We start from the raw sequence: 15,296 nt of genomic DNA, 5'->3' as shown, positions 1-15,296 counted from the left end.
AAATATTCTACGAGCTCGTTCTTGTCGAAGAATGCTTGAAAGTTTTGAACGGGAGTATAGATTTACACGTACCGTACAATACCTCTTGATCGTTTTCTTAACGTTCGCAGGCAGCTTCGCTCGAACAAAAATTTCAATGGAACGAATGAAGATTTAACGCATCGATCCGCTATTGCGTGAATTTGATTTTATCTTTCAAAAGAGGGAAACGATTTCATACTTCTTTATACGTCCATGAATCAACCGATACTCGAATCGAAGTAATAGGCGCACGTAATTCGTTCGTTGTTATTCTATCTCGTTCGCTCTCGAAGTTAACAGAAATTGCTACGTGTACCCCTCTCTCGAATACACTGGACGATCAATTTTGTCACTTGAAAACGGGAATTACTATAGCCTCGAACGAACCATCCAAGTTCTATCTCGTTCGTATTGGTTGCTCGAGATTCGTTCGCTGCTGGCCTCCGTGCTCGTTAATAATCTCGGTGTCGTTTGAATAAAGTGAATTCTGTCAAAGTGTCACAGGTTCGGGACAGGACTACGACGGAGAAGTATATAAAATTTGCTCGCTCTTATCTCCCCTTGGCACGAGGCTCGCTCGCTTTTGTATACGTGCATTCGAAACAGGAGTGCGAATACATAGTACGAGCAACTCAGCAACAGCGAAAACGAGTCGGATACAGTTATTGCTCGACCGTTGGGCGTGTTTCGCGTATATTGCTCGTCCGACTGAAAATCGTTCGAATATAATCGTATTTGGTATCGTTTCCATCGTGACGATCCCTACGATGCGATTGATGTAGTTTTTTAAAAGATAAGAGAAGTATAAGGTAATATCGGTGTAGCGATTCCAGCAAGTGTCGCGAATAATTCCGTAGCATTACGACAGAGAAGAATCGTGACACTTTGTCGCTACAAAGGAACACACGTGCCAAGTCGAGCCCGTAGAGATACCATGGGAGTTGTAAACGATGACTTCGCCTTTGTTGGGTAATGAAAACAGACGGTAGATTCGCTACTTTAGCATTGTAAGGGGAAAGAAACGTCGGTTAAGGAGGTTGAGAAGAATACGGTATCGTGAGTAAGAGAAACATTGACAGTGTCGGGTAATTTTTGTTCACTCGCAGGCTTCACAAAGGCCGACTGAAACGTCCGGTCCAATACGACTGACAATTTTTTCCAGGGCTTATCTTTCGATCTCTCGTCCATACTTGGGTTTCTCGCGTGAAATCGACCGAGATTACTCGCAAGCTCTCGCGTCTTCTTTCCCAGAGAAAAAGTAATTATTCGTTTCTTTCGTGCACCTCGTGCGACCAAGTCTACGCTAACCTAGTTTCGCGAGTACAGACCGGGCATCTCAGTGAAAGCCATCCTACAGGTAAAAATCAATTTTGCTTTACGCTCGTTTTGTGCCGCGAGTACTTTCCTTCGATATCGATGCTCTCTGCTCTACCGGCGCGCATCAAAGCAATCGCTTTTCTGGCCAACTTTGGTCGCATCCGATGCTTCTCGATATCACGATCCTCGACAAAAGATGCCATGGTAACGCCTTAGCGAAAATCGCGACTACTTTACCGTTGCATCGAATCTCCTTTCGATGGGATTTTCTTTCTTCGCATAACCGAAAGGAAAGATTCTTTTCCTATTTTCTGATATTTTACAGCCTTAAGTAGATTCCACGTATCCATTAACCAAAATCTCGATTCCTTTATAGTTGCTTGAAATCTTCTTTCGTTGCTTAATCCTCTTCTTGTTTTCTTCGTACAACCTAAAAGAAACATACTTTTCCTATTTCTTTCCATTTTACAACTTTGACTCGATTCTACGTGTTCGGTGTCCCCTCGAATCCCGAATAACGAATCTCTCGTCGTTCAACGAACTCGTAAGAAAATGCAAGCAAGTGTAATCGATTTTTTCCACGTTTACCTTGGTATTGGACGGACTTTTGTAAGCCGTGGAAATTAGGCGCGCGTAACGAGAACCAGTCAGAAATTTATCTGGTACGCTTTCAGGCCCGAGGGTGATCACGTAAACTAATACCGTCGAGGAACACCGCGCTGCCACCATTACGTTCGATGTAGTTTACCGCGATAGAAAGTCCGTAATACACGGTATCGCGGTAGCGTTGACAGAAATCCACGCTGCTTCTTTTTACGCTAATTTTTATACGCAACCACAGCGAACCGTGTACAAAAATCCAAACCACCGCCGCGATCAGCTTCCTTGGCGATATTTTTCTCGCATTTAGCGGTATGTACACCGATACGAGACCATTTTATTACAATACGTCAATACCGTTTCTACTCTCTCCTCGCTTTTCTTTTCTGATAATAATTATTACGCGACTTTGAAATTCGACACACCGAAATCGATATCTTTATTTCCATTTGTTTTCGTATATGTCTTTCATTCGTTTTCTATATTATTTTTTTGTTTTTTGTCTTACGAATATCTGGAGAGAAATATTTTAATAGAAATGTTCGATTTGCATTTCTGGTAAACTTCGTTTTCATAGTAATTGCATAGGTAATTTAGTCCTCGCATCAGGTAAAGTATAAATTAATTATCGAAAGTATCCAATATAGATTTTTAAGATATACGTACAAATCGAAAAATTATTTATGTACAAACTTAACCTTCCAACTCTCCAATATTGAATATCGACAGTTCGATATATTTTTCCGTTTAGAATTATAAATTCTTTGAAACGTAGTCCTCCAATTCTATCGTGTAGAAATTGATCCGCTCCTTCGAGAGATATTGGACATTTTCACAGTGAATAGGATAAATTTAATAACAATTACAGCACCTCGTTAAATTCTTTCGATATTCTATTTATCACTTTTAGGAATCGTACCTTGTTTCAAATACTTTCAAGCGTTATTACACGAACGTGTATTTTCTCGTTATCCATACTTCGACAAGATTCGCTAAAAAATTCACGCCCTATAGAATTACCTCGTTGTTAATAATTTCCCGTTCGCGGGACGTCTCGAAACGTGAAATTTCTCGAAGGCGGTGAAACACGAATACATATACCGACACTCGGAAAACTTCCGTGACGTTCGAGTGCTTTCGAAAGGCGTTCGAATAATTATTCTCATTACGCCAATCGCGAGGCAACGTTCTTCCGTTCGCAACGATTTTAAAAATAATGTTCCGGGAACGTGACGCAATTAATTCGCGCGAAATCGTGTCGGAGATTCGCTTCTCTGGAGAGCGGCGATGTTCCTTATCCAGTACATATTCGAATTGTGTACAATACCGTTACGAAGGCTGGCGAGTTTCGAGGATGGACGTAATATGAACGGCGAAGCTTTCCGGGATAATGCAATTTCTAACGTCTGACAGGATTTTCGGTGCTGTCAATTATCGAATAAAGCGACACTCGGTTATACCTGTCCTAAGTACGTGCACCTCTGGAGGGCGTTCAACTTGCTCGATACATAGCCGGCAGTGAATTTCGACACCACGTTGGATTGTTCGTCGTTGAATTTTCGTTCGGTGAACTGCCCGTAGGAAATACGTACCTTGAAATACACTGAGTCACAGTCAAAATCGTACATCACATATACGAATACGTTTCGTCTCGTGAAAAAGTTCAGGAAAGATATGGGGGGAAAATATCACGAATCTATATTGTAAATGTATCTATATTTATTATGTAGAAGTATCAAAAGGAACAAAGTTGTCTAAATATAAAAAAAAACAAAGTTACTATAATTATCTGGAAAACGTCTCACAGCTAAAATCGTACATTTGTAGAAAAGTGACCAACAATTTGTTTAAATGAAAGATATGGGGGAAAAAATATCATGAATCTATATTGTAAATGTATCTATATTTATTAGGTAGAAGTATCAAAAGGAACAAAGTTGTCTAAATATAAAAAAAAACAAAGTTACTATAATTATCTGGAAAACGTCTCACAGCTAAAATCGTACATTTGTAGAAAAGTGACCAACAATTTGTTTAAATTAAAGATTAATATTTGTTGGGTGCCCACGACTACATTCTACCGCACGCAATCTATTTGGCATAGATTTTACCAATTTTTCAGTAAAACTGGCTTCAATTTTTCTCCATTCCTCCATTGATACCCTTTTTAAATCATTTTTATTTTTAATAGTACGTTTCCGGATTCTAATCTCTAATTCGTTCCAGACGTGCTCTATCACGTTCAAATCAGGTGATCGTGGAGGTGCGTTTGGTACTTTAGGGCAATTATACAGTACCCACATTTTGGCTACATGCGATGTGTGTTTGGGATCATTGTCGCTATAAAACTTGAACGAATTCAAAATCCCTAATTTTTCGGCACTGTCCCTCAAATTGTATTTCAAAATATCGATGTAATCATATTTATTCGCGTTACCTTCGATAAATGTTAAGTTACCCACTCCGGCAGCGGACATGCAGCCCCGGACCATTACCGATTGCCCTCCATGTTTCACGGTACTGTTTCAATTTTGTATTTCAAACTCCTCATTTGGTCGACGCCACACCGTAATTTTTCCATTCGAATGAAATACGTTAAATTTACTTTCGTCCGTAAATATAGTTTCTTTCCAAAAATCAAAATCTTTGTATATATATTCTCTTGCGAAATCTAGTCTCTTTCTTCTATTCTTCTCGTTTACAAGAGGATTATTCCGAGCTGTACGACCGTGAAAATGATGTTTTCCGAGTATTCTTCTTATTGTTTCTGGATTTACACTTTTCCCTAAATATGTTTCTACTTCATTGGTAAGTTTAGGTGCACCGATCTTCGGATTCTCTTTCATTTTTCGTACTATCCATCTTTCGTCGTACGCGTTGAACTTTTCGTTTGGAGCTTTTCTTGACGCATCACTTATTCTATTTTCGTTTTGGTATCGTTTTACAATATACCGAACAGTACTGCCACTTCTACCAATAATCTTCGCAATTTCACGATAGCTTTTTCCACTTTGAAAATTTCTTACAACTATTTGTCGCTCTTCTATCGTTGTCTGCTTCATTATTACTATCTTTCTCTTTTTTTTCAACTACGAACCTTCTTTTTCAACGAAAATTGGTCAAATCTATGCCAAATAGATTGCGCGCGGTAGAACGTAGTCGTGGGCACCCAACAAAATATTTCTCTTTAATTGAAACAAATTGTTGGTCACTTTTCTACAAATGTACGATTTTAGCTGTGAGACGTTTTCCAGACCGAATCATAGTAACTTTGTTTTTTCTTTTATATTTAGACAACTTTGTTCCTTTTGATACTACTACGTAATAAATATAGATACATTTACAATATAGATTCGTGATATTTTCCCCCCGTATCTTTCCTGAACTTTTTCACGAGACGAAACGTATTCGTATATGTGATGTACGATTTTGGCTGTGACTCGCTGTATATACCTCGCGCCGTGTCGCGTCGTCTGTTCGTAAACGCGAGTGACGAATTTAGCCGATCGAAATGCAATAATTTCGATTCCGCGTAATTTCCGCTCGATAGCCCGATGCCTAATTAAACGTACAAATTCCCGAATTCACGACTCCACGCATTGCGGCCGGTGGATCGATCCCCTCATAATCGCGTACGTTCAATTTCGACGGGGGATATTGGTCGTTGGTCGTTCGACGGAATTTCTATCACGGATCGATCGGCGAACTAATAACGGTAACGATCGGTGCCGGTCGTTTCCTACCGTAAAGAAGTTCCCCAACTTTTACATCCACCGTCGCGATCGTAGAGTTGAATTCAACCCGATACCGAACGATTTACAATCCCGAAACCTCGTTAGATATTCCCGAGCATTTTAATACCGATTCGCTCTTACGCGTATAATTTCACTTCCAATCTATTTGCTTAATCTCGGTTTTAATTTCAGTTATCAGTTTCGCTCGACGATACACTCCGATGCGTATTACCATCGGCACGAATTCTTCGGAATCTTTCGCGAAATATTTCAATTTCTGATCTCTGTCTCGCTCGAGTGTTCGTTAAATTCGTTACGTATCCGTGAGATATCGCGCAACGGTGCTCGGTTCAATTCAAATAAATCGGAGATTGACCTTGACGAATCGTTCGATCGGAGAAATGAAAAAATTCGACATTTTTCGCTTTATCTTTGTAACAATCGTAACGCAAGGTTCTTACGATCGATACGACACCAAACACGCGACATCGATCGGATAAACATTATTCGTAACGAGTTCGCACGTCCCAGATAGCCAAAGTAATTGACCAGTGGTAACATTATTTTCATTTCTACCGTGTTTGGACTCGTTTCGTTCGAGCGAACGTCACCGATGTGTTTAACATCGTTATTACCAAGATGAAACGAACACTGTAGAAATGAGAATTTTCGTAATTAGACGATTCATCGTAACCAGTTGCCGCGTTTCTTTGAAGCGTTCGAGGCTCGATCATCCCTGCTTGACACGCTTTCTTTCTCGCTCGGTCTCGCTATATGTGATCGCTATCTTTGTTCACAGGATCGTATTACACCGAACTCGAGACACCGAACAGTGGAGGAACGGTGGAGATGGTTCATTGAAATTTAGGCGAGACAACTCTATTGAAATTTAAGCGAGTATTACTGTATAAGGGTGATTCTCTTCGCTGGAGGCCGAAAAGCAGAAGCCGACCGATCGTAACTTTATAGCGACATCAAAGACCGAGACCACGGTGGACGACACAGCAAGATATCGGGGCTTTGATGTCGCTATAATGTTACGATCCAGAGGATCGCGACTACTGTTTTCGGGTGAGAAAATCACCTTGTAACAACTGCTTAAGAAGAAACACCAGCGATCCAATTCTTTTTCTCTCTTTCTTATTATTTTCTTAAAGTTTAATGCGTGTGGAATGTTACGTCGAAAAGATATTTCGAAATTCGAACATTCAACGAAGTTGCAGCGACAAATGAACTCGTTTCACAGTTTTTCTCCAAATTGTATTCTTCAACTGTATTCACGTGTCCGATTTACTTCAAATTTTATAGAGATATTCCGCGTAGAGTATTTTACAATGTATCGTACGATTTTTTAAATACGTTAATTATTTAATCTTTTACAAACATTTAAAGTCACTTTTTTGTTTGGATAAAAATGATTGTTTTTCTTCAAACCTCGATCATTTCTACGATTATTAAAATTTTGGAAAAATCTTACGCTACATTTTAAATAATAGTCTCTAGATTATGAATCGCCTTGCTTTTTATTTCAAACCTACCAATTCTTGTCAACTGTAGCAGCCAACAAACAATGCTTCACCGGAAGGAGTTCTGGGAATAACGAATAACTTTGCTATTTTGTACGATTTATACTCCCGCAAAATTGTAAAATAAAGCTGAAAGTTATACTTACACTCTACGAAAAGGATCACATTTTTCATTTAGTAACTTGGAAGAAAAATTCGCAAAATTAACCCATTTCTTGACGTCTCGGAGCGGTGTCTTCAAAGATACGTATACGAATCAATAATCATTTCGAATAAAAACGAGAAACTGGGACCGTTTACCAAACTAGCAACAAAATTGTTTAAATCGTGCAGTATACTTCTAAACGTATTCCATCGAGATGAAGTTTCCAAATACCGAGTAACTATAACTCGACTTTAACGCGTTTGTGCGCACTGTCGTTCAAACGAAATTTTTCTCCAGAGATTCGCCCAACGGATACGTTGTTGCTGTCAATTTTTATCGTCAGTTGTTCCAGTTATCGAACCCATTTACCGTAACCGTGTTTCAAACGCGAACGTGTACAGATGTAACCTATTTACCGTAACCGTGGTTCAATCGAGAACGTCAATCGTTATCGATCGCTATCAATCGCTACATTCGTTCCGCGAATTAAAGCAAGACCGGTGTAACCAAAGGAACAAAGGTAGGTTGTCTCGTCCGGAGTGTTTCCTTTAACGATTTTTCAACGAATGAAGAATCGCCCGGTAACGAAAGGGCTAGCAACCGTTATTCGTTCGACGATTAAATTGAAATATGGGAGCGTTGACGAACAGAACGAGGTGGAAAAACGAATTCAACCGGTGAAACCGCGCTTCTCTGGGAGATTACGGTCCTCCGAGTCCGCGACTGAACAAATCCATTGGGTTTTCGAAATAAAAAGCGGCACTCGGCGCTCTTCTGTCCTCCTCTTTCCACCCGGCTGTCTGTTTCTCTCTTTGTTCGACTATTTATCCGTGGAGATGGAACAAGATCTTTTTGCGTCAATAGATGATAGACACGATTTGCAAGGACGATCGGCAACTGACCGAGCCTGAAAAGAATCTAAAGAGCGGAAGCAGACGCGCATATCCACCTCGCTCATAGACTCTACGCAGAGTATCGGTCGGTACGCAACGCGACTAGGAGAGTTATTCACCCCGAATCGATCCGCCCGATTGTCGAGCCGATGAAAGCCGCCCTAAGTAGTTAATTGGTCTGCTGCCCCATACAGCTACCCTCCACTCTTTTCCTCGTTCCTCGTTCCCATTCCCATTCTCATTCCCGTTTCCTCTCCGTGAGGAGCAATAACTGATAATTAATCCGTACCGTTGCATCGGCGCATTAATCCGATCACGGAAACGGAAGAACGTATTCTTTTCGTCTGCTCGCTTTCTTCGAGGCTGGACTAGACGAAACGAGACGAGACCAGACCAGACGAGACCAGACCAAACGAGACCAGACGAGACCAGACGAGACCAGACGAAACGGGACGAGACGAAACGCGAATCAAAGCATTTGGCGTTAACGAACCTTTGAACATCGATATCTCCACGCAGATGCTGCAACAACGGGTGGAATGACCTTAACGAGGTCGTCTACTCTGGAGGTCGAAAATTTACTCTTTCTTCGCGAATCAAAGGGGAAAAAGGAAAAGAAACGAGCGCTGTTTATCTTTTTCCAAATTCCGCGCACGTATTCGTACGCGATTGCAGCTGCGCTATTAATTGGTTCAAACATTGATCCAACGTTTACCAGGCACGTAATAACTGACCCAGGGCGCAGGTGAGCACTGCACTAGCCAATCGATTTTTCGCTGGTAACTCGAACAATACCTTCTTGCTCGCTGAAGAAAAATTCTTTCCATCGAGTTAACCCTTTGCACTCGAAGCGTTTTTGCTAACTGAAACTGGCGCCTCAATGAAATCTTTTAAATCGGAAAAATTAATACGCAATGGAACATTTTTGTTTCGATACTTTACGTACATATGTTTACATCTTAAAAGAGTGTAATACCTAATTTCCAATTTCAATTTCAAGTAACGAAATTTTCTCGAATTGGAAGAAGTACACTGAATTGTGTGGTGACCGAGGGTCTCCTCTCGAGTTCAAAGGGTTAAACACGATTGTTCAATCAAGCACGAACTTAACGTAGCTACCAATATTTAGATAGATCATTTGTTGGAGAATACAGTTGATGCAAACTATAGTAATTCGATGTTTGTTGCGTACGAATTACTCGTGCAAGGTGTCGATCGGACATCGTACTCGAATCTCGACTTTCGCGATCCAACGATACGTATCGTAACAATGGGTGGTAATTTAATACACGTATTAGGGTCACTTGCGAGTGAAAAATTCTCGTCGTGGGGGGTAAGCTCCTCGAACTCACGCTCACTTAGCCTCGTACAGGGGTGTCGGACCCCGGTGTCGAGGGGTCCGCGTCGTAGTTAGGCCCAGAGGGTCTGCCCGCATGGGACGGTCGACTCGAGACGTCGTACCATGGGTTTACGATACGGTGATCTCTATTGGACGATAAAAGGGCACGTGTTCCGGCGAAAGATGAAACGTTCGTGACAATGAGACGACTTCCACGGTCCTAGTTCCTCGATTAGTTCGCTGGTATACAAACACGACCAGCAGATGTTTCCCAAAAATGGGGGCATTTAAATCCCCAAAAATATCGCGTTCCTGGTACACGTATCGTGAAACACAGACAGTCTTTACCCGAGAGCATCCGGCTTTAGCGATGAAATTGGGATCGCTGGTTCACCGAAAAAGACCCGTCTATCCGAGACGTATCTTTCGAGTTTCTGTGTTTGCGCGAGATTCGAACGCGACTGGTGAAGAAAAAAGAAATGATCGATTCCCGGGAGGAAAAGAACCGTATCTTCCTCGGATAACTAGTCCGGAGCGGATACGATTTACGATCAGTTTCGCGGGGATTACGGTACACGGCGAAGCAACGATTCGTCTTTTCTAACCCAACGAGACATCGGACGCAGTCGGGGACACGGATCCGACTTCTGCGTTACAATACCGTTTACGAGGTAAATTTCATCGAACACGGTACACGATTATTCATCGTAAACGGTATCGCGACAACGGGTCCAATCGAGACGGTTCTCGATGAAAGACGCACACTGTCCGACGATACTCGCGTCTTCCATCGATCTCGAAAGTCGAGCGTATCGTGGTCGGTGGTAGCCTAACCGTTGATACCGCGGTTGGAAAGAACTCGCGTTTCGTTGCTCTTTCGTTCCTGACCTGCTTCTGTACCACGGATCGAATCGATCGTTGGCCGTAGCCGACCGTAAGACGACCGCAGTTTCTTCTACACCGTGCTCGCAAGAAATGATAATCGTTGCGCGATCGATACCACCGCGATCGTATCGCCGTGACGTTTTAGAAATCGAGAAACGGGCCGGCGCTGGTGGAGATGCGTTTTTTTTTTGTTGGGAATCTACTTACTCTGGAGCAGGATTTCTCCAGCGTTGCGTTCCAAACCACGCCATCAGGCATCGACCGCCCCTGGCCTGAAACATGCGAAGCATTCTGTAAATTTCGGTCGTACCTTTCGACGAAATGTTTATACGGCGCGCGGGTTCCTTCTCGCGCCCTTAGGCGGAGACGAACGCCGTAATTCGGCACGCTCGGTGGTGGGCCAATACGATCGCGTCTCTCGAGACGGACGTTTACACTTATTATGTAAGCAGCGAAATGGCACCGCTAACTCCGACTAGATCGTGCATATTTCAGTAAAGTGCTCCCACTCGAGACTCGCTCGTGTTTTTTTCCCAGTTGAATCCCTTCAACTACACTTATCCGTTGCTGGAGAGTCGCCGAGCTCATTCCACCTCATTCCTCCTCCTCCTCCTTCTCCTCCTCCCTCCCTAACTCACCCTCTCGCTCTGTTCTTAGTTGCTTGGCACAAAATGCGTTATATACTTTAGCTTCTTCCTATTTGTCCGTCGGACCGATGCGCAGCTGTTTTCGCTACTTCACCGTACCCACTCGACGGACAACGCGACTTGTTGCAAACGAACGCATCGTTGAGCAGCAAAGTTTCGCTACGTCTCGGTGCAACGATTTACCGCGTGGACCCGAGAAGTTGATCCACCAGGGATACCAAGGGTAAGGGGTTACCTCTTCTCGACATCGCTCGTAGATCGAGCCACGATAACGTTCGTGTACGCCTCGCTCGGTAGTTGTGTTAGCATCAAGACCGAACAAGGGCGTACTTGACTCCACGGTGCGCAATGATGCGTAGTTGCATCGGTTCGGTTTTACATCGATAAACTTACCACGTAACGAGTCGCGCAGGGACTCACGTTTACCGATCTTTCGAAACTTCTTCGCGTGCTACGTATTGCACGAAAGCTTCGCGATCTATCCAAAAGCTAACGTACACGAATCGTCGCGTGATTGAATATTTGATTGGAATGAAAATTCGAGAAAAATTTGAGGAAGAGTTTTCTTACGTTTAAAATGTACAACATTCGCGTACATAGTCCGATCAATGTATTTGGGATCCGTGACCGGATCGTTGAGCCGGTCGGGGTATTAATAGGTTTCTCTGGAGCAGTTTGAAATTCTGAATACAACGCATCGATGATACGCTATCGAGCGATTTCGATATCGCAATAGCGTTCAAAGTGAATTATTTCTCAAAACCAACTACTACGTTATTTTATCCTCCGTTTAATTATTTCGCTTCGCATTGTTGTTAAATTTAGATTTAAACTCGTTTGTTCTACTATATCTATCCTTTTCGAAGTTTCTTGTATTAAATTTACCGCACAGTTTCCAATCCAGACCTTTGTCGAATATATCCTTGGTAGAAACGGCGCAGCGAGAAAAATGTTCAAACGTGTAACTTCGCGGCGCGTAAAAAATATATATATATATATATTTCGTGTTAAATTAGCTTTTAAGTTAACCTACTTAAACGTTTGAAATTCGAGGCTCGTGCGACGTATGATAGCAGCCGCGCTATTAAATTTTTAAACGCGCGGGCTGGAGTAGCCTTAATCCGTAGAGAAAGCTTCAAAGAACTCGGTCACACTTTTTCGCGAATCGTTAAAAATGTGACTTCGGTCTCGGTGTATTGAAAAGTGTGAATTTGTTCGTCGTTTCCAGGTTGCGGAAACCACTATTCGATCGATCTCGACTGATATGGAAAAAAAGAAACGTGCGAACTCGTATTTCAAAATCCGTGACATCGGGTGCAAAAAGTGATCGATTCGTCGCGAGACAGCTCTGTTCTATCCGGTACGGGTACCTGGTCTGCGGCAAGGACGGATAAGGATGCATTGATACGCGTCTGTGAGACAAAATGGTGCCTCGGTTACGCGACGACGTTTTCACGAGGATCTCGCTTAAACGAGGGGGCGTTACGAAAACGGTGTGAAAAGTTACGAGGAACAAGACCCGCGTTCCTTTCGGAGATCGACTCCTCGGCTCCGTGTACCAGATCCGGTGCGTTACGTAGTTACGTACGCTGCATCGTCACGCGCGTATTAATACGCGTATATACGGGCCTCACGGAAGAAGAAGAGCCACGAAATCACAGCGGTAGATCGGTTAGTTATGAAAATTTTTTGCGAACGCAGCAGAGCGAATCCGGAGAGGGACTCGCAGCTTCAGCAGTATTACGGGTGCTGCTCCTCGAAACGCGTAAAGGGTGGTACCCGTTTTTCCTTTTCCTTTTTTCGTCTCATTCACTCGCCCCGTCTCCGTTTCTCCTGCCCTTTCCGTCTCTCTCCGGTACCCCCTCCCCGCCCGACAGTATCTGTCTGTGTTCGCGCTTCTGCTTCTACTCCCAACGTCGCTATCATCCCCCACTCGCCATTCTTTCCCACTTTCCCCTTTCCCTTTTCCACGTTTCACTTCACAACCACGCTCACCACCCCCACCTTTCGTCTCCGTCTATCTCTTGCTACCTCTCCTTTGCCCAGGCTCTTCTTCTCCTACTCGTTCTCCCTGTTTCTGACCTTTTCTATTCAAGAGACGGGATTGCAGCTTGCATATTTTACGAGACCAACCTCGAGCCGTGCTCTCCTCTCTATCCATCCATCCATCCATCCATCCACGATGGATCCGTCTGTCCTTCGTCGGCACAACCTAACCTTGTACTTTGCATCGGACTGCCAAGACTTATTCTCTTTCTCTCTTTCTCCCTCTCCCTCTCTCTCTCTCTCTCTCTCTCTCTCTCTCTCTCTCTCTCTCTCTCTCTCTTTTTTCTTTCTCTTTCCATCTTACTTTCGACCGAACGTCTTCTCGTAGTTTCTTTCGAATAGATTTTAACGATCCGAACGAACTGTTTATCGACAGATACACGATTCCCTATTTGGAAAAAATACTAAACAATGGTTGTCTAGGAATTGCATTCTAAAGGACCTTATTTTGGAAGGATCGTACACAAGTAATCCTCGATTAGCACTTGTACCGTGTAAACTTACTTCTCGAATACACTTGTACCGTGTAAACTCACTTTTCGAATACACTTGTACCGTGTAAACGTATTTCTCGAATACACTTGTACCATGTAAACGTATTTCTCGAACACACTTGTACCGTGTAAACTTATTTCTCGAATATACTTGTACAATGTAAACTTATTTCTCGAATACACTTGTACCGTGTAAACTTCTCGAGTACACTTGTACCGTGTAAACTTACTTCTCGAATACACTTGTACCGTGTAAACTTATTTCTCGAATACACTTGTAATGTGTAAACTTACTTCTCGAATACACTTGTACCGTGTAAACTTATTTCTCGAATACACTTGTACCGTGTAAACTCACTTTTCGAATACACTTGTACCGTGTAAACGTATTTCTCGAATACACTTGTACCATGTAAACGTATTTCTCGAACACACTTGTACCGTGTAAACTTATTTCTCGAATATACTTGTACAATGTAAACTTATTTCTCGAATACACTTGTACCGTGTAAACTTCTCGAGTGCACTTGTACCGTGTAAACTTACTTCTCGAATACACTTGTACCGTGTAAACTTATTTCTCGAATACACTTGTAATGTGTAAACTTACTTCTCGAATACACTTATAATGTGTAAACTTACTTATCGAATACACTTGTACCGTGTAAACTTTTCAAATACACTTGTAATGTGTAAACTTACTTCTTGAATACACTTGTACCGTGTAAACGTATTTCTCGAATACACTTGTACCGTGTAAACGTATTTCTCGAATACACTTGTACCGTGTAAACTTATTTCTCGAATACACTCGTATCGTGTAAACTTTTCGAATACATTTGTAATGTCTAAACTTACGTCTCCAATACAGTTGTATTGTATAAACTTACTTCTCGAATACACTTGTACCGTGTAAACTTATTTCTCGAATACACTTGTAATGTGTAAACTTACTTCTTGAGTACACTTGTACCGTGTAAACTTACTTCTCGAATACACTTGTACCGTGTAAACTTATTTCTCGAATACACTTGTAATGTGTAAACTTACTTCTCGAATACACTTGTACCGTGTAAACTTATTTCTCGAATACACTTGTAATGTGTAAACTTACTTCTCGAATACACTTATAATGTGTAAACTTACTTGTCGAATACACTTGTACCGTGTAAACTTTTCAAATACACTTGTAATGTGTAAACTTATTTCTCGAATACACTCGTATCGTGTAAACTTTTCGAATAGATTTGTAATGTCTAAACTTCCGTATCCGATACACTTGTATTGTGTAAACTTACTTCTCCAATACACTTGTGCCGTGTAAACTTCTCGAATGCGCTTGTACCGTGAAATTTCACTTCTCGAATATTTTCTTAGATGTAATTACCAATCGATTACTTTCAGTGCACCACGAAATGCTCTATAATAGAATTCGATCGTTGGATAGAGGTCATTGTGCGACAAAATGTGTCGAACGACTATTAATTTTGCGCTACCGTCGCCACTATCGTAGCGTGCATTATATACCGGCTTCCCCGGGTCTCTGAGCGATATCACTATCCGAGACCAATAAACGTCTATTTATCTATCCATCTACCTTTTGGTACTCGCTCTTCTATGGTCGCTTATCTCCGTATCGTTAGACGGGC

At 42.1% G+C, this 15,296-nt stretch overlaps 1 protein-coding gene across 2 annotated transcripts in view; it reads right to left on the bottom strand.

Moving 5' to 3' along the window:
* LOC143146995 (uncharacterized) overlaps window positions 1-15,296 on the bottom strand; it is a 101,550-nt gene that overhangs the window by 62,822 nt on the left and 23,432 nt on the right. For both annotated transcript variants that reach the window (XM_076311795.1, XM_076311794.1), the window contains exon 3: window positions 10,668-10,732. In XM_076311795.1, coding sequence (XP_076167910.1) covers window positions 10,668-10,711 — 44 coding nt within the window. In that variant the 5' untranslated portion in view covers window positions 10,712-10,732. The remainder of the gene's footprint in view (window positions 1-10,667; window positions 10,733-15,296) is intronic.

Source organism: Ptiloglossa arizonensis, chromosome 5 (assembly GCF_051014685.1).
Source record: "Ptiloglossa arizonensis isolate GNS036 chromosome 5, iyPtiAriz1_principal, whole genome shotgun sequence".
Taxonomy (NCBI): Eukaryota; Metazoa; Arthropoda; class Insecta; order Hymenoptera; family Colletidae; genus Ptiloglossa; species Ptiloglossa arizonensis.
The sequence above is the reverse complement of the archived record's forward strand: the minus strand, read 5'-3'. Positions and strand labels throughout refer to the sequence as shown.